We start from the raw sequence: 23,312 nt of genomic DNA on the forward strand, positions 1-23,312 counted from the left end.
CAATCGGATTAAAGGAACAGTCCACCGTACTTCCATAATGAAATTATGCTCTTATCTGAATTGAGACGAGCTGCTCCGTACCTCTCCGAGCTTTGCGCGACCTCCCAGTCAGTCAGACGCAGTCAGATGCGCTGTCACTCCTGTTAGCAATGTAGCTAGGCTCAGCATGGCCAATGGTATTTTTTGGGACTGTAGTTAGATGCGACCAAACTCTTCCGCGTTTTTCCTGTTTACATAGGTTTATATGACCAGTGACATGAAACAAGTTCAGTTACACAAATTGAAACGTAGCGATTTTCTATGCTATGGAAAGTCCGCACTATAATGACAGGCGTACTAACACCTTCTGTGCGCTTCAGCAGCGCATTGATATCTGAGCTCCGTATCAATGCGCTGCCGAAGCGCGCAGAAGGTGTTAGTACGCCTGTCATTATAGTGCGGACTTTCCATAGCATAGAAAATCGCTACGTTTCAATTTGTGTAACTGAACTTGTTTCATATCACTGCTCATATAAACCTATGTAAACAGGAAAAACGCGGAAGAGTTTGGTCGCATCTAACTACAGCCCCAAAAAATACCATTGGCCATACTGAGCCTAGCTACATTGCTAACAGGAGTGACAGCGCGTCTGACTGCGTCTGACTGACTGGGAGGTCGCGCAAAGCTCGGAGAGGTACAGAGCAGCTCGTCTCAATTCAGATAAGAGCATATTTCATTATGGAAGTACGGTGGACTGTTCCTTTAAGGTCCGGGGATTGGGCTGGCCACTCCAAAACTTTAATTTTGTTGGTCTTGAACCCTGATGCTGCTCGCTTACTGGTGTGTTTGGGGTCGTTGTCTTGTTGAAACACCCATTTCAAGGGCATTTCCTCTTCAGCATAAGGTGACATGACCTCTTCAAGTATTTAGATATATGCAAACTGATCCATGATCCCTGGTACGTGATAAATAGGCCCGACACCATAGTAAGAGAAACATCCCCATATCATGATGCTTGCACCACCATGCTTCACTGTCTTCAGAGTGTACTGTGGCTTGAATTCAGTGTTTGGGGGTCGTCTGAAACTGTCTGCGGCCCTTGGACCCAGAAAGAACAATCTTACTTTCATCAGTCCACAAAATGTTTTTCCATTTCTCTTTAGGCCAGTTGATGTGTTCTTTGGCAAACTGTATCCTCTTCACCACTTTTTTTTTTAACAGTGGGACTTTGCAGGGGCTTCTTGCCGATGGATTAGCTTCACACAGGCGTCTTCTAATTGTCACAGTACTCACAGGTGACCTCAGACCGTCTCTGATCACCCTGGAGCTGATCATTGGCTGAGTCTTTGCCATTCTGGCTATTCTTTGATCCAGTCGAATGGTAGTCTTCTGTTTTCTTCCACGTCTCTCTGGTTTTGCTGTCCGTTTTAAAGCGTTGGAGATCATTTTAGCCGAGCAGCCTATCATTTTCTGCACTTCTTTATACGTTTTCCCCTCTCCAATCGTTTTAATCAGAGCACGCTGTTCTTCTGAACAATGTCTGGAACGACCCTTTTTTTTCAGGTTTTCAGAGAGAAATGGATGTACAACATGTGCTGGCTTCATCCTTAAATTAGTGCCACCTGATTGACATTTGTTTTTTCACAGAATGAATGATGTCATTAATTGAAGTCCACACTGCTATTATTTTGAACACGCCCCTTTCACTTAATTATTCAATTACACAGACTCAGGAGCAGGCATATCATGAATGCTGGGTCTGTTGGTTTTCTATGACTCTCCTACACCTACTGGTAAATTATTTGCCATGTAGTAACATAATTTCTACCAAAAACAGTCAGTGCGTTTACATGCACATAGATAAAATCGAATTTCTGCCGTAGCTCGACTGAAATCGAAGTTCTAAATGCCATGGAAACACCTTAGTTCGGCTGAAATCGAACCAAACTGGATTTCTCGTCATCGAGCTACGCGACCTAGATTATGTGATTGTAGCCGAGCTACTTGGTGCATGTAAACCCTGTCGAGCTACTTACTTCAGCACCGCCCCTTCCGGAAGTGACGAGACCACAAGCGGGAAACACAACAGCCTCGGTCGGCATGACAACAGTAGCAGTAGCAAGCAGCAGAAGAGGTCAGGAGGAACAAGGAGAACGAACGAACACGGAACTGATGACTTTGTTTACACTCTTGAATAGCTCTTCTTCATGACGACAACCGGAAGTGTACGAACACGATGGGGCGTGTAGCGCCACCTGTGGCTCGGGTGCACAATGTACCTCACACAATAGCTCGATTTCCTTGTGTGCATGTAGGATTGGATTTCTCTGGCACCCCTGCTGGGACCCTTAGCTCGATTACCGACAGTAGCTCGATTTGGATGTGCATGTAAACGCACTGAGTGATTGATCTGGTTAGTCATGTTGGACTGCTATTATTTTGAACACAACTGTATATCAGGCAAGAATGGGACAACATTTCTCTTTCAGAACTACAGCAATTTGTCGTCTCAGATCTCAAATGTTTACAGTGTGTTGTTAAAAGTAGAGGTGATGCAACACAATGGTAAACATGCCCCTGTCTCTCTTTTTTTTTTTTTTAAATGTGTTGCTGGCATCAAATTCAAAATGAGCATATATTTTTCAAAAAACAATAACATTTCTTAGTTTCAATATTTGATATGTTATTTTTGTACTATTTTCAATGATTTGCAAGTTATTGCGTTCTACTTTTGTTTACAGTTTATACAGCGTCCCAACTTTTTTGGACTTGGGGTTGTACCGTATATGTTTTGGTGATGGAGGATAAGAAATTTCACGAGAAACAGCCAAGAATAATTATTACCCATTAAGCAGAAGAAAAGGGAGCATTCGTTTTCAAACTCTTCAATTGCCTCAGGTCTCTCACATGTTGAAAAGCCATTTCAGTGTTCACTCTTGTCTGCCTGATCATCATCTTAAACTGTTTTGTGTTATAAGCTTCTCTGAAACCTAAAAACGTCTGCCTTTCATGCATTTGATTGCATCCGATATAAGCAATAATTTGCCTCAATCCTTGTCTCTGTGAATTTCTGTCCTGATTATTTCTATGCACACAACGTAATGCAGTGCAGTGAGACAGCCTGTAATCTGATTGGTTAATATCGCTAGACAATGTTGAAAGGTTTAGTTTTTAAAAGTAGACGGCCTTTCGATTTCATAAAATCAGTGAAATTTAGTTCCCTCTGAAATTTGGTCATTTTGAGATGTTTATTTCTGTTATATCTTTAAAAAAAAAAAAAGCCATTCTGTGTCTGGCAAGTACCGTATTTTCCGGACTATATGTCGCTCCGGAGTTTAAGTCGCATCAGCCAAAAAATGCATTATGAAGACGAAAAAAACATATGCGTATACGTCGCACCGGACTACAAGTCGCACTTTTTTGAAGGGTTATTCTATCCATAGAATCTGTGATTCTATCTGATAAGCGGTGCGTGGTTACTGCGCGACTGCATTGTTTATTTAATAAACGAACAGCGGAGCAGTGATAACGCGCCCTTTGCCCTGTAAGTAGCCTAGTCTGATTATTTTAAATATCTACTACTATTTTTAATACTATCACTATCGTTATTACTAATAGCCTATATTATTATTATAACTAATATTAGTAGCCTATTACTGATGCATTAATCAGTTTGCTTTTAGAATATTTTTACCGGTAGGGCTTATTATCGCCCCATGGCTCTTTCATCTGTGTTATTAAAGCTGTAGTCATCATCGAGGAGTGTCATGCTTCATTTTTGTCGAATTTTATTTCATCAAATCAGAGGTCAAGTAGGCTATAGGTATATCATCTCCAAAGACAGGTACGGTAGTAAAAACAACCGTCTAGTGAAAAAAAACAACCACCGCTCAGAGAAAAAAACAGGCAGAAAGTGCGCCTGCCAGTTAACGTCATATCAGATAAAAACATTAAACGTTATTCAGACCATTAACACCATAACATCAGAGACGAAGAATAAAGTTCATCTTGGAAGGAGAGTTATTTTTAAAAATGCAAAACAAAATCATTTATAATAGCCCAGAGAAAAACTGGCTGAATATGGACCGTAACATCAAGTTATTCAATAGCCTATAGGCCGAAAATCAGGGCTTAATTTGAGCCGGAACATGACGGAACAAGATCCGTAACCTCCGTTGTCGGATCCGGCAGCTATTTTCATTTCATTGGGTGTTCCGGCAGCTATTTAAATGGATCAGATCACCTCCGTGACCATCACAAAGGGAAAAAAATCAAACAATAAATTAAATAAGTAAATAAAAATTTGTTTAGTGTTCGGTTTTGATTTTGATATCTGTTGTTGATTTCTCTCCTATGACATCCACAAAATCTATGCGAAAGGGGAAGAGGGAGGGACATGGGGTGTATACTTCCGCTCAATAGAACACCGGGTTTTTTGTAGCCGTTAGCTTGCGCTGTGGAAAAAATGGCAAAAAAACAAGAAAGCTTACTAAAATTTTTAAAATGAATTCTCCAACTTGTTTTGTAAACCCTTTATTTCTTAACTATTACTTGAATTGATTGCACTTATGTTTGCTGGCACTGCTTTTAATGAGCAGGAGAAAAACAGGGAGGGCTTGGAAAATGACCGCAGGTTGGAATCGAACCCGGGTCCCCGGATTTATGGTATGGCTCCTTACCCACCTGAGCCACGAAGTCCCGCTGGCACTTCTTTTAAATACCCTACTTAAATCCTTAAAATGAGTCATTTAACTCATGTCTTGTGTGATCTGATCTCCAATGGTGAAATAAACCAGTTGTGATAAGAGTACAGTCTGTTATTCTCATCTCATCTCATTATCTGTAGCCACTTTATCCTGTTCTACAGGGTCGCAGGCAAGCTGGAGCCTATCCCAGCTGACTACGGGCGAAAGGCGGGGTACACCCTGGACAAGTCGCCAGGTCATCACAGGGCTGACACATAGACACAGACAACCATTCACACCTACGCTCAATTTAGAGTCACCAGTTAACCTAACCTGCATGTCTTTGGACTGTGGGGGAAACCGGAGCACCCGGAGGAAACCCACGCGGACACGGGGAGAACATGCAAACTCCACACAGAAAGGCCCTCGCCGGCCACGGGGCTCGAACCCGGACCTTCTTGCTGTGAGGCGACAGCGCTAACCACTACACCACCGTGCCGCCCCAGTCTGTTATTTTAGAAGATAAATTTAATATATAATTTAATATATAAACTAATAAAAAATATTTTATAACATAATATCATGACATATTACTGTCTGTAACTGTTCGTCACTAAAGCGTTTTCTAAGATCATAATGTCTGATATTATTATTATTATTATTTTTTACACACACAATAAGCGTGTGCGTAAAGTTATAGTAAACCACCCCCCGCCTTTTTTTTTTTTTTTTTGAGTCGCCGGACCCACCCACCTCCTGCGTTCCGGGACCTCCCACTTCACAAATTAAGCACTGCCTAAAATCACTACATAACTTATTTAAATAACTATAGGCCTATCATTAATAATAAAACACAGGTCAATCAAGTTTATCAAGCTGATGATTTCACTCCAAATCAGCAAATCCATTGAATTCCTCATCCTCAGTGTCGCTTCTGAACAACTCTGCCAACTCCAGCAGCAGACGAAGCGCCGTTTCCTCTTCTTCTGCGTGGCTGTCGTCAGACTCAGCATCAGCTCAAGTTATTCCGCGGTGAAAAAAAAAAAAAACATATATACGTCGCACCGGAGTATAAGTCGCATGGCCAGCCGAACCATGAAAAAAAGTGCGATTTATAGTCCGAAAAATACGGTAATTTAATTTGAGGGGATTCCTGAGCAAATAATGTGCATGGAATCGCTCACTTCGCGCAGTCACACAGACAGAAGTAGTCTGTGTGCGCATGCGCAGGTTTACCTTAGCTGTCGTCATCATCTTTAGGGTTTTACGGCAGCTTGCATCCAGTGTTGCATTACTGCAGGCCTAGAAATTCATATATTTTTTCACCAGCCAGCCGGACTAGTTACCTTCCAAAGTAACTCGCCAAACAGAAAATCAACTCGCCAAAATTTGTTCATGTATGAATTTTACTTCTGTCAAAAATAACACAAAAGAGAGTAGTTACCATTGTTCATGACTAATGCGCATTTATTTTAAGACCCGAGTATTTTGATACTGTTAAATACATAAATGAGAACAACACAGAGCACCATAATATAATATCAACAAATAATAAATATATTGGAAAACTTGGCAACTTGGTGTATGAGTATTGAAAACAAATCTACTTACTATCCTGACTATAGCACCCAAAATATGTCCAACATGCTTTCTGTATTTAACCATTTATGAGAGAGAAAGCATTAGGAGCTTCATATTGACTAGGAATCAACTTGAAAAAAATTAATTATTCCATAAAAATCGTATCGCAGCCAAGGCCTACCCTGCTCCCACGTTTGCTTATAAGTCCTTTGTCGTTTCTCCTTCTCGTACGCTTTATCGGCGGCCTTTTTCTCCTCTTCAGACCGAGGTCGCTTTGTCCCCCGTCTCTGGCGGTTTCTGTACACCTTTCAGAAAATTCCACATCGCAACGTAGCTTTGGCAGATGTAGATGTAAACAACAACAAAAACACGTGTTTAAACGGGCGATAATGTGGCCACATCTATTGAATTTGATAACGTGATTACTGCAATATTCAACGAGATGCGTTATATGCATGCGCAGTAGTGAAAAAACCGACAGCCTGACTCGTACACGATATGATTCGGAATTCTTCGGTATTTTCCGTCCTGCCGATAAACACATCGATTAACACAGACACGGCACGCGCTTAATATGTGGCGGCTTTAGTTGACAGTGTGTCTGAATCTTCGCTTCATATATTTTTTTAAATTTTCAACTAGCCAGCCGGGCTGGCTAGTGACAGGAATCACCCGCCAAATGACAAATTAAGTCACCTCGGGCGACTGGACCACCGCGAATTTCGAGCCGTGCATTACTGCCATCTACAGGTTTACCTTTGACCGTGCACTGACAGTTCCATCATTCTGTTGCTAAGCGAACAGCTGATCACACCGAGGTGCTCGCTGACTGCCGATATTTATTAGTTTGGTCCTGCGTTTCCTTTCCTTCGCTATATAACGTCTTTTCTTCTCCCTTTCTGTTACTATAGTCAGTCTTTCACGTTTCATTTGCACACTCACGTCCTCCATTGTTCACTCCTGTTTCAAATTTGTATCCCACAATGCCTTGCACTAACAGAGAACGCTCATCACGTGATGCATGACGTAGTATCTTGAATTGTGTCATGGTGAAGCAGGAAAAAATAGCAGAGAATTTAGGGCCATGTGGCCCTAAATTCATTAATTGTTCTGTTAAAAAAAAAACTAATAAAATTGGAAGTCTGTGATTCGAATTCAGTAGTTTTCGGTCCACTAAACAAAAATAATTGGGTGTTAGGGAAAATTCATTTTATGACCTAAATTTGAAAAATTTGAAAGGCAGTCTACCTTTAAGTAAAGAGCACAAGGAGTCACAGAGATGGTTTCTTCTTTTTTTTTCCTGCCCTTAATGCCATTGTAAGAATATACACTACCGTTCAAAAGTTTGGGGTCACCCAGACAATGTTGTGTTTTCCATGAAAAGTCCCACTTTTATTTACCACCATAAGTTGTAAAATGAATAGAAAATATAGTCAAGACATTTTTCTGGCCATTTTGAGCATTTAATCGACCCCACAAATGTGATGCTCCAGAAACTCAATCTGCTCAAAGGAAGGTCAGTTTTATAGCTTCTCTAAAGAGCTCAACTGTTTTCAGCTGTGCTAACATGATTGTACAAGGGTTTTCTAATCATCCATTAGCCTTCTGAGGCAATGAGCAAACACATTGTACCATTAGAACACTGGAGTGAGAGTTGCTGGAAATGGGCCTCTATACACCTATGGAGATATTGCACCAAAAACCACACATTTGCAGCTAGAATAGTCATTTACCACATTAGCAATGTATAGAGTGGATTTCTGATTAGTTTAAAGTGAGCTTCATTGAAAAGAACAGTGCTTTTCTTTCAAAAATAAGGAAATTTCAAAGTGACCCCAAACTTTTGAACGGTAGTGTATATATATTTTTAATAGTTAAGCACAGCAAACATAAGTCACCACCATGTTTTCTCTTTATCCCAGGTGGCAGCTGCTGTCCAGGGTGGGTCCAAGTCAGCAGCCACGAGCATCGGTTCTCCAGCACTGGAAGGGAAGTCCAACACCGGCCAGGAGAAATCTAAATCCCGCAAAGAGGAACTGTTACAGAATCCTGATCAGAAGGACAAGGTGTGTGTACACAGAGTAAGATTTGTGGCATGTAACAAGGTAATGGTTAGAATTAGGGAAAAGAGGGCTGGTTTTATATCATTGCACAAATATAAAACCAGAACTCAATTTTGTTTGCGGTACCCGGAAACAAAGACAAATTTACAGCAGAAAAAGATTATAATTTAGATTTTGCTTAGTTTGACTAATGTTTAGGGCAAACTCCAAGTTTATGAGTTTAGGAGTTAATGGTTCAATGAATGCACGTCTATGGAGCTTTAGAAAAACAATGTTAAGTCTGTAAACGTTTTGTTTCACCACCTGTAGTACATGAAGAAGCTTCATATGCAGGAACGGGCCATAGAGGAGGTGAAACTGGCCATCAAACCCTTTTATCAGAAAAGGGACATAACGAAGGAGGAGTACAAAGAGATCTTACGGAAAGCTGTCCAGAAGGTATGCAATTCGTACGCGTGGTTTTCATCCCTGATGGTTAGGCTCTGAATCATATGCAGCAGTGAAGCACATGATTTCCTCAGAATCATATTTTCCATTGTTGTAAGTAACTTTGCTTCCTGCTTTTTTGTACTAGGTATGTCACAGTAAGAGTGGTGAAATCAATCCAGTGAAGGTAGCCAACCTGGTCAAGGCATATGTGGATAAGTACAAACATGCCAGGAAACATCGTAAAGCAGAGGATAAGCAGACTGCTGAAGGCTCCAAAGATTCGGAGACTCCTGGCTGATAAGCAAACACGCTCCGTAAACTTGATGCACGCCCTTCTATTAGTCAGACTTCTTGAAAGTAATGTGACCCTGAAGAGCTGCACAGTTGCATAATAAATTTAGTTCATTGTGTTCTTTGTGGAGAGGGTCTCACCTCCGTAAAGCTAGCGATCTGGGTTGAACAAAACCGTTTTACATGTATACCAGCAGTATGGTATGACCTTTAGCATATTTGTACACTATTGTTAATATAGTGACATTTTTTTATCTGGTCAAAGTCAACATGATCTGTTTTGAAATGTTTGATAAACATTGTTATTCAGCGAAATTTGGAAATTGCACCACTGAGGCTGCTCCTTTTTCATAGTTTTGGTTTGCCAATGTTGTACTGCTGTCATTAAAACTTTGAGAACTGGAAAAAACTGACCTTTTCAAAATAACAGTTATTCAATAGAAGAGTATTTAGGTATTGATAGTATAGATGTATATTTATCACACTGGGCTTGCTATGGATTTAAATCTGGAAAATTTGCACACCAGTAAAAACCAGATTTGTCAGTAAACACTTTCAGTATGTGTGGTTGGATAGATTGCCTCATAAGGCTAAACTAGCTTCATGATGACTGTATGACATGGTGTTTCCTGGTTACAGCATAAAGGCCTGCCTAATATTGTGGAATGTGTGCAGGAAAAAAATCATTGTGAAATATTGTCACTGGAGAGAGTTCGAAAAGCTAAGCGCCAGTATCCAGCCTTGGTCCGAAGCTGTTTTTAGACTCGTATCACCATCCCAATGAATCTTTTTTTGGTCTTTGACATTAAAGGATTATTTTACAGAAAATATGCAGAAGATTTTATATACACATGTTCAAGGATTTGAATATTGTATCATGACTCAACAGAAACTCCAGTTTGACTAAAAAAATCCTTTTTTTTTTTTTTTTTGTTTATATACTTAAGCCATATAGAAAATGTTTAACAACCAGTATGAAATAATGTATTTAGATTAACTGGATATAAATCATCTTCATTAACCGTGTTTCCGTCATTGTTTCTGTTGAATATTGCCCGAGAGCTGTTTTGCCAATTATATATTTATGTTTCTGTACAGAGATTTTAAGTGTAGGAGAATACAGAGTGTGGTCCTGCAGTGTATTATAGGAATAAAGCTTCTTGAACATTGTTCCTGTAAACCACATAACATTTGTCTTTGGGACAGGGGGAGGATCTTTTTAACAAGGTGCTTTTGTTATTCTATTCTTTGTGTTCATTTACTTATCAGTAATTTGAAATGTATTTTTTCCACTTCCCCATTCAAAGCATGATTGGTAACTCTAATTCAAAGACAAAATCAGTGTAATTAGACTCGTAGAAGCAGGAACTGTTTTCATAGTTGCTGAAGGCAGACTGTTGATAATCCTCCTTGTCTAATGTGCTGCCTTATTACTGAATTATACTTGATTCTCATTGTGAGCCGGAGAATCCATTCTGCTGATTTGTAAATGCATTTCTTTAACAATTTATTTAATAAAAGTGAAAACAAAAATTTCATTTCTCCCCCCCCACATGTTAATTGTCACACAAGTGTCTCTCAAAGATTCTCAAAACATATTTGCTAGCACAGCATAAATTGATTTTACTGTCCATATGACAAACTATAGTAGAAATAATCTTTCAAGTAATAGATGAGAAAACTTTAAAAGTGTAGCGCTGGCAGAGCCAGGACAATTCTTCACTAAAGACATAAACAAGGTTGTGATTGATAGCAAAAGAAAGCAAAGCAGACAGTTTCTTAAAAGAAAGAGAAAAGAAAGGGACTATACATTAAATTTTAATTACTTCCAGTTGAATATTTTAGGCTGAAGTTATTTTATATTGAACAAAATAGGTAAACACATTTAACAAACCAACTGCTAGAGTTTGGGATACCAGTTTCATTTTGGCAGTGTAACAGGTATGTTTTGTGCAGTCATTCTGCATTCCTGCAACCAAGGAATGCTACATGACCGAGGACATGTGAAACCAGTATTGTGGTTAAAACTGTGCTCATCAGTCAGAATGTAGAGAGCAGCAAGCAGTGTCAGGATGAAGAAAAAAAATAAACAAAAAACTATACAGCAGGAGGTGGTGAGAAAGTGGCTTCAATCAGTTCAAACAGGCTGTTGTGGGAGAGCTGCAGGCTGATGTTGTCATTTTGCAAAGACGACGCTCCCTCCAGCTGTGCTGCCTTATGCAACTCGCGACAAATCAGAGGCACGACCTGCAAAAACCAAAGAAATAAACCCCTGATGTTACAAGCATGCAAAAGGGGCGAACTGTTTCAAGGGAAACAAAGCAGACCACATTTTACCTTCACAACGATCAGCTTCCTCTCCAGTGGCTTTCCATCTGGAAACTTCTCCCCAAAGCACAAATAGATGGTGTACTCAGGAGAGCCACGTTTATTCTCTTTGAAGTCCATGAGATCTGAAATAGAGGTTTAAGAAACATGCGTGATACTGCTGATAACTATATAACAATGCACAATTTATACAGTTTATAGATTTCTACTACAACTATTGAAGTTTCTGATTTCCTGGTATCCGTTACACCCTCTCGGGCAGATCTGGTCAAACAACTGATCAAAGTTTTCATCAAAATTCTCTCGGTACATTAAGCCTGTTGGAATGTAAGCTTAACAAGAAGCTAGTCCTGGTTTTACTGTTACTGCCGTTAGTATTATTCATCTCATCTCATTATCTGTAGCCGCTTTATCCTTCTACAGGGTCGCAGGCAAGCTGGAGCCTATCCCAGCTGACTACGGGCGAAAGGCGGGGTACACCCTGGACAAGTCGCCAGGTCATCGCAGGGTTGACACATAGACACAGACAACCATTCACACTCACCTACGCTCAATTTAGAGTCACCAGTTAACCTAACCTGCATGTCTTTGGACTGTGGGGAAAACCGGAGCACCCGGAGGAAACCCACGCGGACACGGGGAGAACATGCAAACTCCACACAGAAAGGCCCTCGCCGGCCACGGGGCTCGAACCCAGGACCTTCTTGCTGTGAGGTGACAGCGCTAACCACTACACCACCGTGCCGCCCCGTTAGTATTATTGCTCAGTAAAAACAAGACAAGTAAATGATGCATTTTAACATCAATTTTAATTTATTTTACACTACCGTTCACTTTGAAATGTCCTTATTTTTGAAAGAAAAGCACTGTTCTTTTCAATGAAGATCACTTTAAACTAATCAGAAATGCACTCTATACATTGCTAATGTGGTAAATGACTATTCTAGCTGCAAATGTGTGGTTTTTGGTGCAATATCTCCATAGGTGTATAGAGGCCCATTTCCAGCAACTCTCACTCCAGTGTTCTAATGGTACAATGTGTTTGCTCATTGCCTCAGAAGGCTAATGGATGATTAGAAAACCCTTGTACAATCATGTTAGCACAGCTGAAAACAGTTGAGCTCTTTAGAGAAGCTATAAAACTGACCTTCCTTTGAGCAGATTGAGTTTCTGGAGCATCACATTTGTGGGGTCGATTAAATGCTCAAAATGGCCAGAAAAATGTCTTGACTATATTTTCTATTCATTTTACAACTTATGGTGGGAAATAAAAGTGTAACTTTTCATGGAAAACACAACATTGTCTGGGTGACCCCAAACTTTTGAACGGTAGTGTAACAAAGAACTTGGAAGAATGAGAAGCGGTGGAGTTTGTATATAGTATAAACAAGTTACAGTATATTTGAACTTTACATAAAAATGATAACCTGCAGATTCACATCAAAGTAAAACATGTACGAAAAGTTTTTCAGATGTTGGTATGAGTCAGATAACACCCAAGAAATTGTCCTAATAAGCGTCCCAAACAATAAACTGTTGCATGTGTTGTTTCTAAACTAATAGTTGCTTATTTCTCACCTTACCTACTTATCAATACCAAGCCTGTCAGGTCAGGAATCTACCAGCGTCAAGAAAGTTTTAGCCGGCTTTTTCACTGACTGGGTGCACATTTTATCTAGAGATTTACGTTATGCCAAATAATCCCACGCTGATGGTCTGATGATTTTTCAGGATGTCTTAGTGTTCCATTAGGCTTGATAAACAAATCACATATAGATTCTGACCCTATGCATCCTACAGTCATAATCCTGGAACATCAGAATGTCAATATTATTTTATTCTTGGACATGAAGCACGAAAGGCAATCTCAGGTTTGCACTCACCAACAACTGATCATCTGATTTTATGATAAAGTTACATTCATCCAGATGAGCAACCTATTATTGACATTTGTACAATACAGTGCCCTTTCATTTCATTTATTTTCTGTTGGTACAATTTTATTGGTTGTTATTTCTTTCATAAACAGTTTCCAATCTCAGATACTAGTCTATAGATAATTCATAAAGATGTTAATCTTGAGCTTCCGGTTGTCTTGGTTGTCCTACCTTTCTTGTACTTGTCGAAGCTGAACAGCAGTTCATTCTGGTTCTGCAGCAGCTTTCTGGGCTCTGGGTTCTGGATCTCGGCTGGATCGCAGGTGCTGATGAACACATTGCACTTGTCCTGGCGGAAGCCGTAGATACCTGAGGGGAAGACCTCTAGGAGAAGACCTCTTTTGATGTTGTCCAGGAGACGCTTAGTGTACTGGATCTGTTTGTGGTCAATGAGCTCCTCTGTGCTGGGGAAGGGCACGGACACGCCCCTGAGCTCTGATTGATCACACTGTGAGTGGAGCTGAATGCGTGGACCTACACACTGCACCTTCAGCATCTCCGTTCTCCTGTAGTGAATGGAGATCTCCAGGTCGTTGATAGAATGCATGATTAAAGACTGGTGCACTGAGAAGGCACAAGTAGAGAGAGTAGAGAGTTAGACACTGCTAAATGCTTGTTTTGAAATAATATGTAATTCATAGCCCTAGTATTAGAGTTGAGTAACTATTGCACCAGGAAACGCATGTAAATAAGAAATAGAAACATTGAACAACTTGTTGGCTTGTGCATACCTGTATTGTAGGGTAGCTGTGCTAAAATTGGTGCTGAAGCAGGCATGTTATTCGGAAGGCAATGCTGCGGTACTGGTACAACTGGCATTTGGGGAACACCATAGTTGGTGTGACCTGCTAGGTTTTGGATAGGTTGTTGATAGGGTTGCCAATATTGTATTTCTAAAAAGGATTCAAAAGTATATTAAATAATTATCACATTATAATATTATCCTTTTTGATGATAATTCTTATCCAAAAGGTCACATACAGTGGTGCTTGAAAGTTTGTGAACCCTTTAGAATTTTTTATATTTCTGCATAAATATGACCTAAAACATGATCAGATTTTCACACAAGTCCTAAAAGTAGATACAGAGAACCCAGTTAAACAAATGAGACAAAAATATTATACTTGGTCATTTATTTATTGAGGAAAATGATCCAATATTACATATCTGTGAGTGGCAAAAGTATGTGAACCTTTGCTTTCAGTATCTGGTGTGACCCCCTTGTGCAGCAATAACTGCAACTAAACATTTGTGGTAACTGCTGATCAGTCCTGCACACCGGCTTGGAGGAATTTTAGCCCATTCCTCCATACAGAACAGCTTCAACTCTGGGATGTTGGTGGGTTTCCTCACATGAACTGCTCGCTTCAGGTCCTTCCACAACATTTCGACTGGATTAAGGTCATGACTTTGACTTGGCTATTCCAAAACATTAACTTTATTCTTCTTTAACCATTCTTTGGTAGAACGACTTGTGTGCTTAGGGTCGTTGTCTTGCTGCATGACCCACCTTCTCTTGAGATTCAGTTCATGGACAGATGTCCTGACATGTTCCTTTAGAATTCGCTGGTATAATTCAGAATTCATTGTTCCATCAATGATGGCAAGCCGTCCTGGCCCAGATGCTGCAAAACAGGCCCAAACCATGATACTACCACCACCATGTTTCACAGATGGGATAAGGTTCTGATGCTGGAATGCAGTGTTTTCCTTTCTCCAAACATAACGCTTCTCATTTAAACCAAAAAGTTCTATTTTGGTCTCATCTGTCCACAAAACATTGTTCCAATAGCCTTCTGGCTTGTCCACATGATGTTTAGCAAACTGCAGACGAGCAGCAATGTTCTTTTTGGAGAGCAGTGGCTTTCTCCTTGCAACCCTGCCATGCACACCATTGTTGTTCAGTGTTCTCCTGATGGTGGACTCATGAACATTAACATTAGCCATTGTGAGAGAGGCCTTCAGTTGCTTAGAAGTTACCCTGGGGTCCATTGTGACCTCGCTGACTATTACACGCCTTGCTCTTGGAGTGATCTTTGTTGGTCGACCACTCCTGGGGAAGGTAACAATGGTCTTGAATTTCCTCCATTTGTACACAATCTGTCTGACTGTGGATTGGTGGAGTCCAAACTCTTTAGAGATGATTTTGTAACCTTTTCCAGCCTGATGAGCATCAACAATGCTTTTTCTGAGGTCCTCAGAAATCTCCTTTGTTCGTGCCATGATACACTTCCACAAACATGTGTTGTGAAGATCAGACTTTGATAGATCCCTGTTCTTTAAATAAAACAGGGTGCCCACTCACACCTGATTGTCATCCCATTGATTGAAAACACCTGACTCTAATTTCACCTTCAAATTAACTGCTAATCCTAGAGGTTCACATACTTTTGCCACTCACAGATATGTAATATTGGATCATTTTCCTCAATAAATAAATGACCAAGTATAATATTTTTGTCTCATTTGTTTAACTGGGTTCTCTTTATCTACTTTTAGGACTTGCGTGAAAATCTGATGATTTTTTAGGTCATATTTATGCAGAAATATAGAAAATTCTAAAGCATTCACAAACTTTCAAGCACCACTGTACATTTGTTTCAACACGTAGTTAAAGAATTTGTCTTTATATTGCAAACACAGAAATGGTTGTAATATTGCACAATATGGCCAAAAGTATGTGGACAACTGACCATCACACCCATATGTGGGTATTCCCCAAACCCTTATCACAAAGTTTGAAACACAAAATTGGATAGGATGCCTTTGTGTGCTGTAGCATTAAGATTTCCCTTCACTGGAACTAAAGAGCCCAAACCTGTTACAGGATGATGTGCACAAAGTGAGGTCCATGAAGACATGGTTTACCAAGGTTGGTGTAGAAGAACATGAGTGGCCTGAGCCTTGGCCTCAACCCCACTGAACACCTTCGGGACAAATTGGAACTCCGACTGTGCTCATGGTTTTGGAATAGGCACTTATGGGTGTGATGGTCAGGTATCCAAATATCATTGCCAATAATAGTGTATTTAATGGTAGCTACTTCAGCAGGGGTTGTCAACTGATGGACTCACCATAATACGTGTAAGTACTTGTAAAAAAAGAAATACTGCAGCAAACCCAGTAAACATATGAAAAACAGGCACGTGCATTTGCCCTATGTAAATTAGCTCTAGGCAGCTCATATGACTAGAAACTAGCTACAGGTCAGAAGGAGAAGAATTTACACAGTTTAATTGATTTTCATTTAGTTTTATTTTCCCGCACTGGTCTAAACAGCAATTTTGTTGAATGGATTTGGAAATTATTATTATTATTATCATCATCATCCCATTTCCACTTCAGTGGACATGGGATCTTGAAATTGCTTAGGTTTAATGTACACGTCATAGAAGTAGTTAGACAAGGGTCATTTCTTGCTCAGTTTTCAATATCTGGATGAAACTTGGTGTGCATAGGTAGTGACCATCTGTGATCTCCATATCATGCATGATGTCACATGGCATCATGACACCATTTTATGACATCATAAATTTTTCAGGATTGGCTATGAATGGGACTACCTGGTACAGTACCAGAACAAGCTAGACAAAATTCTTTCATGCCATCTTCCATGGCCCTTATACCTTAATGCTTTTTTGCACTCATTTGACCTCTGACCTTGACCCTTTGCCAGAATTAGGTCAAAGGTCACTTACGCGTTAAATCGCTACTCCTCCCTCATTTTTTCATGAATTTTCACCAAATGGGGTATGGAGAACATGTTTGGGGGGCTTCAAAATAGTTCACATCGGTTAAGCCATTTCACCTATTTTCACTGAGTTACGTGACTTTGAACTTGTATAGCAAAAAGTGAGAGTTTTGTCTATTTTTCATGGTCTCTGAGCTAGCCGTGCTCCTTTGCCATCGAAAAATATGTTTTAATGAATATTCATAGTTTTAACCTATTGACCTTTGACCTAGGTCAATATTAGGTCACATATTTTCAATGGCCATGTCTCAAAAATGGAGCAAGATAAAGCCATCGTTACTATTAACCATGAATAGGAAGTCATATATGGGCTTTCATTTGAGAACATTGGTTTTGCCCTAGAGTGACCTTGACAGGTCAGATCAGTGATCCGCATATTTTTCACTGGCCTGCATCAAGAAATTGGTGAAAAATAGGAACTTAGTTGATATTATTGACCATGGAAATATATCCTTTTCCCTTTGTCATCAGATTCCAGACAAGTGGCCTCATTTTTCTCAGTTCTGTGACCTTGATCTTTGTCCCAAGGCCTCAGGTGTGGAAATGGGATACCGCTGTGCCCTTGGCACAGTACATCTAGTTATTATGCCACTATATACAGCATAGTATAATGGGGTGAAACACACAAATATAATCACTTTGAACTGTCTATAGCCATAAACTAAATCACAAATGGTTAAGCATTTAAAGGTAATTATCATCATGATTCAGTCATGCTCGTTGCTTGTCCGGACCTTAGCAAGCAATCATTTTGTGTATCTGGAAGTTTTGGAAAAGATTTTGATAAAAGCTGATATTTGGAACATACCTGTGGGCTGTTGATTTAGATGCAAGGTATCCATATGGTTTGGCAAATCATACTGTATTAAAACAAGATGATGTCAGTAAATGACTTTGCACTTTGAGCCATATTTGTTGTAAATAGCACTTAGTGTAGAGATTCTACTCGAATCAAAGTACACTGTACAATGTTTAAGCATATCTGCTCTCACTAATTTTACTTTCTGAAAACATACAGAAATACAGATGATAAAAGTCATGTACTATGTTGAATTTCAGTGAAGAACCATAATCCTTAATAGCTAAGAAAATTGCCTTTACTCTCATCAGAACAGAGTATATCAATACTGACAGCAGTCTTTTGGAAACTTACCTCCATTTCTTCACATTGGCTGTTTGTGGAGCTGTACATTGCTTTAATTTGAATGTTTGAGCACTGCTGAGGATTTGAATTTGAGCACTGCTGATGTTCTATGGAAGAAGACAGATGTGACTCAGCTTCTTCTAGACCAAGGTTAGCGGTTTTAATTATTCTGTTTGCATCAGGTGTCTTACTTTCAGGACGGACGATACGGTAGATTTTATGGGGATTCTCCAAGTCCTTGGAGTTGTCATGGATCATCTTGAACTGTGTAAGGCCGTTGAGGGCACAGCGGAAGTTGGTCTTCCACTTTGCCTTGTCATTGGGATACTCATTGATCTTACCACTAACCACAGCCCATTCCTAGAACAGGAGAAAAAAAAAGGACTCTTTTATACGGCTTTGCCACACTTATACCAGCAGCATATATGCAGTACACACACAACCGTGTCACTATAGACTCAGCAGTGTTTTTAAATAATTCAGTGTCACTACTGGTTTATTATCAACCAAAAACTTCCAGACAACAGTGTTCTCAAGTCATCTCAAACAGACACTAAAATAAAGCTAGAAGACAAATGGCACAAATTCTGTATGGAAAAAAAAAATGGATATAAGGTGGACCAATGAGGTTGGGTTGACCAAAAAAAATAACCAAAAATTGGACACAGCACTGCCATGCCAGTGAGTGTAGACATAAGATAAATTAGCAACAGTGTGTAGCATGTAAAGTGTATATACTTTCACAGCATTTGTGAAAGTATATACACAATAGAGAATAGGATGTGAACTGAATAATTATTTCAGTATGGTGCCAAATATGAATGGTTGCATCAACAAAAATGGTTCCTTCCATAAAAAAGTGTCACTCTAAAAATAGCATAACTAAATAGCATCACTCTAAAGCAATGGTTCTCACAGTGAGGTCTATGAATCATAGCCAGGGGTTCTGAGATTTAAAAATTAATCTGAAGTCTAAAGTCCTTCCCGCACCGTTTGGCACATTAGGTGGCATCAACCTCCGTTTCTGTAGCCCTCGGCCTCTCACCTATTACATAGCTAAGGGTTACAGTGGGGGGCTGGTCCTCTGGTAACCACAAGAGTTTAGAAATTAATACAGAGGTGAAAATCACAACCCACTTTCATTTATTATATTTGAGTTCTTATCACTTGTATTGAATGTGTTTAATCAAAACCTCAACAATGCCAAAAAGTAGTCTATAAAAATAATGTCAGCGTACACCTGATGTTTACTGCTGTTGGGAAGTTCAGGAATAATAATGAGGAAAACAAACAAACAAACAAACAAAACGAGGGCTTGAATAAACAGAGTATTACTGTACACATTTCAATACTGAGCCTAATGTTTTAAAATGTGGATTATGTTCATAAATGTGTTGAGAAGGTCTGTAAATGTATTTTACAGTGAAATAGGCCCCTTGCTCCAAATATTTTATCATCCATTGCTCTAAAGAGACTTTGTCATTCTTATTTTAATCACGTGCTGTAATAAAATTCTAACATGCTACCTGAACTGCTAATGTAAGGCTAAACCTGTAGAATAAAGAATAAAACTATGTGGATGAAACCTTGTTTTGGAGCAACAATGAAGTGGACTGACTTCTCTCAGTACTGAAACTTCTTCTCAATCTACAGTATATGCTACAGGGGTGCACTATTTTGACATCCTAATTAATACACATCTAAAATATGCTCAGAAATAAAGGTGCGATCTCAGGTGGTATCATCCAGGGGATGTCTTTTGAACTTTTAGTAGATATCTTCTACCAAGGAGGATGGAGCTGGTGTAGCTTTAATAAGCTTTTAGAGCATTACTACAGTACAGTAATAATCCATGCCAGAAATCCCCATAACATAACATAACATAACATAACATAACATAACATAACATAACATAACATAACATAACATACACCAGCTACAATACAACATAAAACAAAATAAGCCAAGAAGCCTTTGTTTGTCACATGTACACTCAAGCACAGACTTAAGCACACATGGTGAAATTCCTCCTCTGCATTTAACCCATCTGAAACACACATGCACACACAAGTGAGCAATGTGGGTACACACATACCCAGAGCAGTGGGCAGCTATGCTACAACACCCACATACCCAGGGAGCAGTCGGGGGTTAGGTGCCTTGCTCAAGGGCACTTCAGCCCAACCTCAAGCCATGGCTGCCCCATGTTAACCTAACATGTCTTTGGACTGTGGGGGAAACCGGAGTACCCGAAGGAAACCCATGCAGACATGAGGAGAACATGCAAACTCTACACAGAAAGGCCCTCGTCGGCCGCTGGGCTTAAACCCAGAACCTGCTTGCTGTGAGGTGACTGTGCTAACCACTACATCACCACAACATAATCCTAATTCAGATATTAGGCTTATTATTCAGAATGTCCATCCATCCATCCATCCATCCATCCATCCATCCATCCATCCATCCATCCATCATCTGTAGTTGCTTATCCTGTTCTACAGGGTCACAAGCAAGCTGGAGCCTATCCCAGCTGACTACAGGCGAAAGGCGGGGTACACCCTGGACAAGTCGCCAGGTCATTGCAGGGGTGACACATACACAAACAACCATTCACACTCACATGCACACCTATGGTCAATTTAGAGCCACCTGCATGTCTTTGGACTGTAGGGGAAACCGGAGCACCCGGACGAAACCCATGCAGACATGGGGAGAACATGCAAACTCCACACAGAAAGGCCCCCGTCGGCCGCTGGGCTCGAACCCAGAACCTTCTTGCTGTGAGGTGACAGTACTAACCACTACATCACCAGACAACACAACATAATCCTAATTCAGATATCCATCCATTATCTGTAGCCGCTTTATCCTGTTCTACAGGGTCGCAGACAAGCTGGATCCTATCCCAGCTGACCATGGGCGAGAGGCGGGGTACACCCTGGACAAGTCGCCAGGTCATCGCAAGGCTGACACATAGACAAACAACCACTCACACCTATGGTCAATTTAGAGCCACCTGCATGTCTTTGGACTGTAGGGGAAACCGGAGCACCCGGATGAAACCCACGCAGAACATGCAAACTCTACACAGAAAGGCCGTCTGGGCTTGAACCCAGAACCTTCTTGCTGCGAGGTGACAGTACTAACCATTACATCACCATACAACACAATCCTAATTCAGATATTAGGCGTATTCCGAATGTGCACAATCATATTCTGGCTGCGTCCTGAAATATTTACTCACAGAATAAATAAGGTTTAAGTTGATATGATTGAGCTATTATCTGGTAGTTACTGACAGAGCATTTTTTAAGGATTTTCCACTAGGAGACCAACTGGTCTGGGCAATACAATCACAGGCCCCAGAGTCCATGCGGCTGCACCGCTACGGCATATTCTGTGATGCAAATTGCTGCATTACGAATCCTCGTTTCAGCCAACATAATATCAATTTTTTTAAGAAACATCAAGTATTTTAAGAAACAGTGAAAAATAAGAAATAAGAAAATCTTCAATTTTATTGCTCAATGTGAAACATAGTATCAAATAACTATATTTAGTCTATAATTTGGAAATTGGAACAGTCTTGACAACCCAACTTCAATATTTCTTAAACATTCCAATCCAAAGAAAACAGTCTTATGAATTTGGACCAGCAATTCAAGCAGCTCCCATAATCCCATTTCAGTTTTACCTTTCAGCATCAATCTAACATAACTTGGTTTAAAATTTGGTCTCCCAGTGAAGCTGGTTTGGCATTGACTAGGAGACCAAATCTGGCCACTGGGAGACCATCTGGTTACAGTCTTATGAATTTGGACCAGCAATTCAAGCATCTCCCATAATCCCATTTCAGTTTTACTTTTCGGCATCAATCTAACATAACTTGGTTTAAAATTTGGTCTCCCAGTGAAGCTGGTTTGGCATTGGCTAGGAGACCAAATCTGGCCACTGGGAGACCATCTGGTTACAGTCTTATGAATTTGGACCAGCAATTCAAGCATCTCCCATAATCCCATTTCAGTTTTACCTTTCAGCATCAATCTAACATAACTTGGTTTAAAATTTGGTCTCCCAGTGAAGCCGGTTTGGCATTGGCTAGGAGACCAAATCTGGCCACTGGGAGACCATCTGGTTACTGTCTTATGAATTTGGACCAGCAATTCAAGCATCTCCCATAATCCCATTTCAGTTTTACTTTTCAGCATCAATCTAACATAACTTGGTTTAAAATTTGGTCTCCCAGTGAAGCTGGTTTGGCATTGACTAGGAGACCAAATCTGGCCACTGGGAGACCATCTGGTTACTGGGAGACCAAACCATTTGGTCTCCCAGTAACTATGTTACTGGGGTTTGCATTAAACAGTTCAAGGGACCAGCCAAACTGCTATGAGAACTCAGTGTGACATGTGAGGACTATGATGATGCATTCTGAGTTCCTTCTCTGCAACTACAGAAACCGACGCCCTGCCTGCCACCGGAAATACTTCACCAGTCATTGGGTTTAGTATCCAGATCTGACTCACTCGGAATATTCGGTTGTCCTCGTCTCCACAGTCTTTCCTCGAGTTGTGTTTCCACGGGATGCGGAATGTGTCCCTGTCGAGCATGTAAAGTCCACCATACCGTCCGGACTGCACTTGCTCGAGGAGCCACTGTCCCAACTGCGGTCTCCCTGCACTGCTCACAACAACAACAACAACATCATCATCATCAGTTATGTTATACTGCATCAGCACTTACTGACTGCGCATGTATAATGTAAGTTAGCATTAAAAATCCATCTTTACATAAACAACACTCTACCTGTTCATTATTGCCATGCTACTCTAAGCCAGTGGTGATCAGAGTAGTGTTTTCTCCTCTCGAGAGCTGCATGTTTATACCCAGCATGACGTAGATCAAAAGCAACACAGGCTTTCGATCCATATATGGATGTTCCGGTTGGGCACGTCATGGCATCCCACGACAGCAGTGTAGAGCCGCACCTCTTTGAAATTTCCCTATCAAAACTGAAAGACAAACACAGACGCTGTTTCAGCCACAGTTTCGTCACCATTTCCTTCACACTGTATTGACTGATTATAACAAAGCAAGGCGTTATTACATGGCCTACAGTAGCT

The 23,312-nt window shown here is 40.3% G+C and overlaps 2 protein-coding genes across 6 annotated transcripts in view; one reads left to right on the plus strand and one right to left on the minus strand.

Moving 5' to 3' along the window:
• phrf1 (PHD and ring finger domains 1) overlaps nucleotides 1-10,562 on the plus strand; it is a 60,165-nt gene extending 49,603 nt beyond the window's left edge. For all 5 annotated transcript variants that reach the window (XM_060915100.1, XM_060915101.1, XM_060915102.1 and 2 more), the window contains exons 16-18: nucleotides 8,169-8,312; nucleotides 8,619-8,747; nucleotides 8,884-10,562. In XM_060915100.1, coding sequence (XP_060771083.1) covers nucleotides 8,169-8,312; nucleotides 8,619-8,747; nucleotides 8,884-9,036 — 426 coding nt within the window. In that variant the 3' untranslated portion in view covers nucleotides 9,037-10,562. The remainder of the gene's footprint in view (nucleotides 1-8,168; nucleotides 8,313-8,618; nucleotides 8,748-8,883) is intronic.
• Nucleotides 10,514-23,091, minus strand: irf7 (interferon regulatory factor 7). Its single transcript, XM_060915104.1, has 9 exons — nucleotides 22,996-23,091; nucleotides 22,716-22,869; nucleotides 18,381-18,549; nucleotides 18,199-18,296; nucleotides 17,854-17,905; nucleotides 14,026-14,187; nucleotides 13,466-13,858; nucleotides 11,367-11,482; nucleotides 10,514-11,276 (listed from the first exon to the last, which is right to left on the minus strand). Exons 1-9 carry the CDS (start codon nucleotides 23,010-23,012, stop codon nucleotides 11,127-11,129), a joined length of 1,311 nt encoding a protein of 436 aa, XP_060771087.1. The 5' UTR covers nucleotides 23,013-23,091; the 3' UTR covers nucleotides 10,514-11,126.
• Between the last annotated feature and the right edge of the window lie 221 nt (nucleotides 23,092-23,312).

Source organism: Neoarius graeffei, chromosome 2 (assembly GCF_027579695.1).
Source record: "Neoarius graeffei isolate fNeoGra1 chromosome 2, fNeoGra1.pri, whole genome shotgun sequence".
Classification (NCBI taxonomy): Eukaryota; Metazoa; Chordata; class Actinopteri; order Siluriformes; family Ariidae; genus Neoarius; species Neoarius graeffei.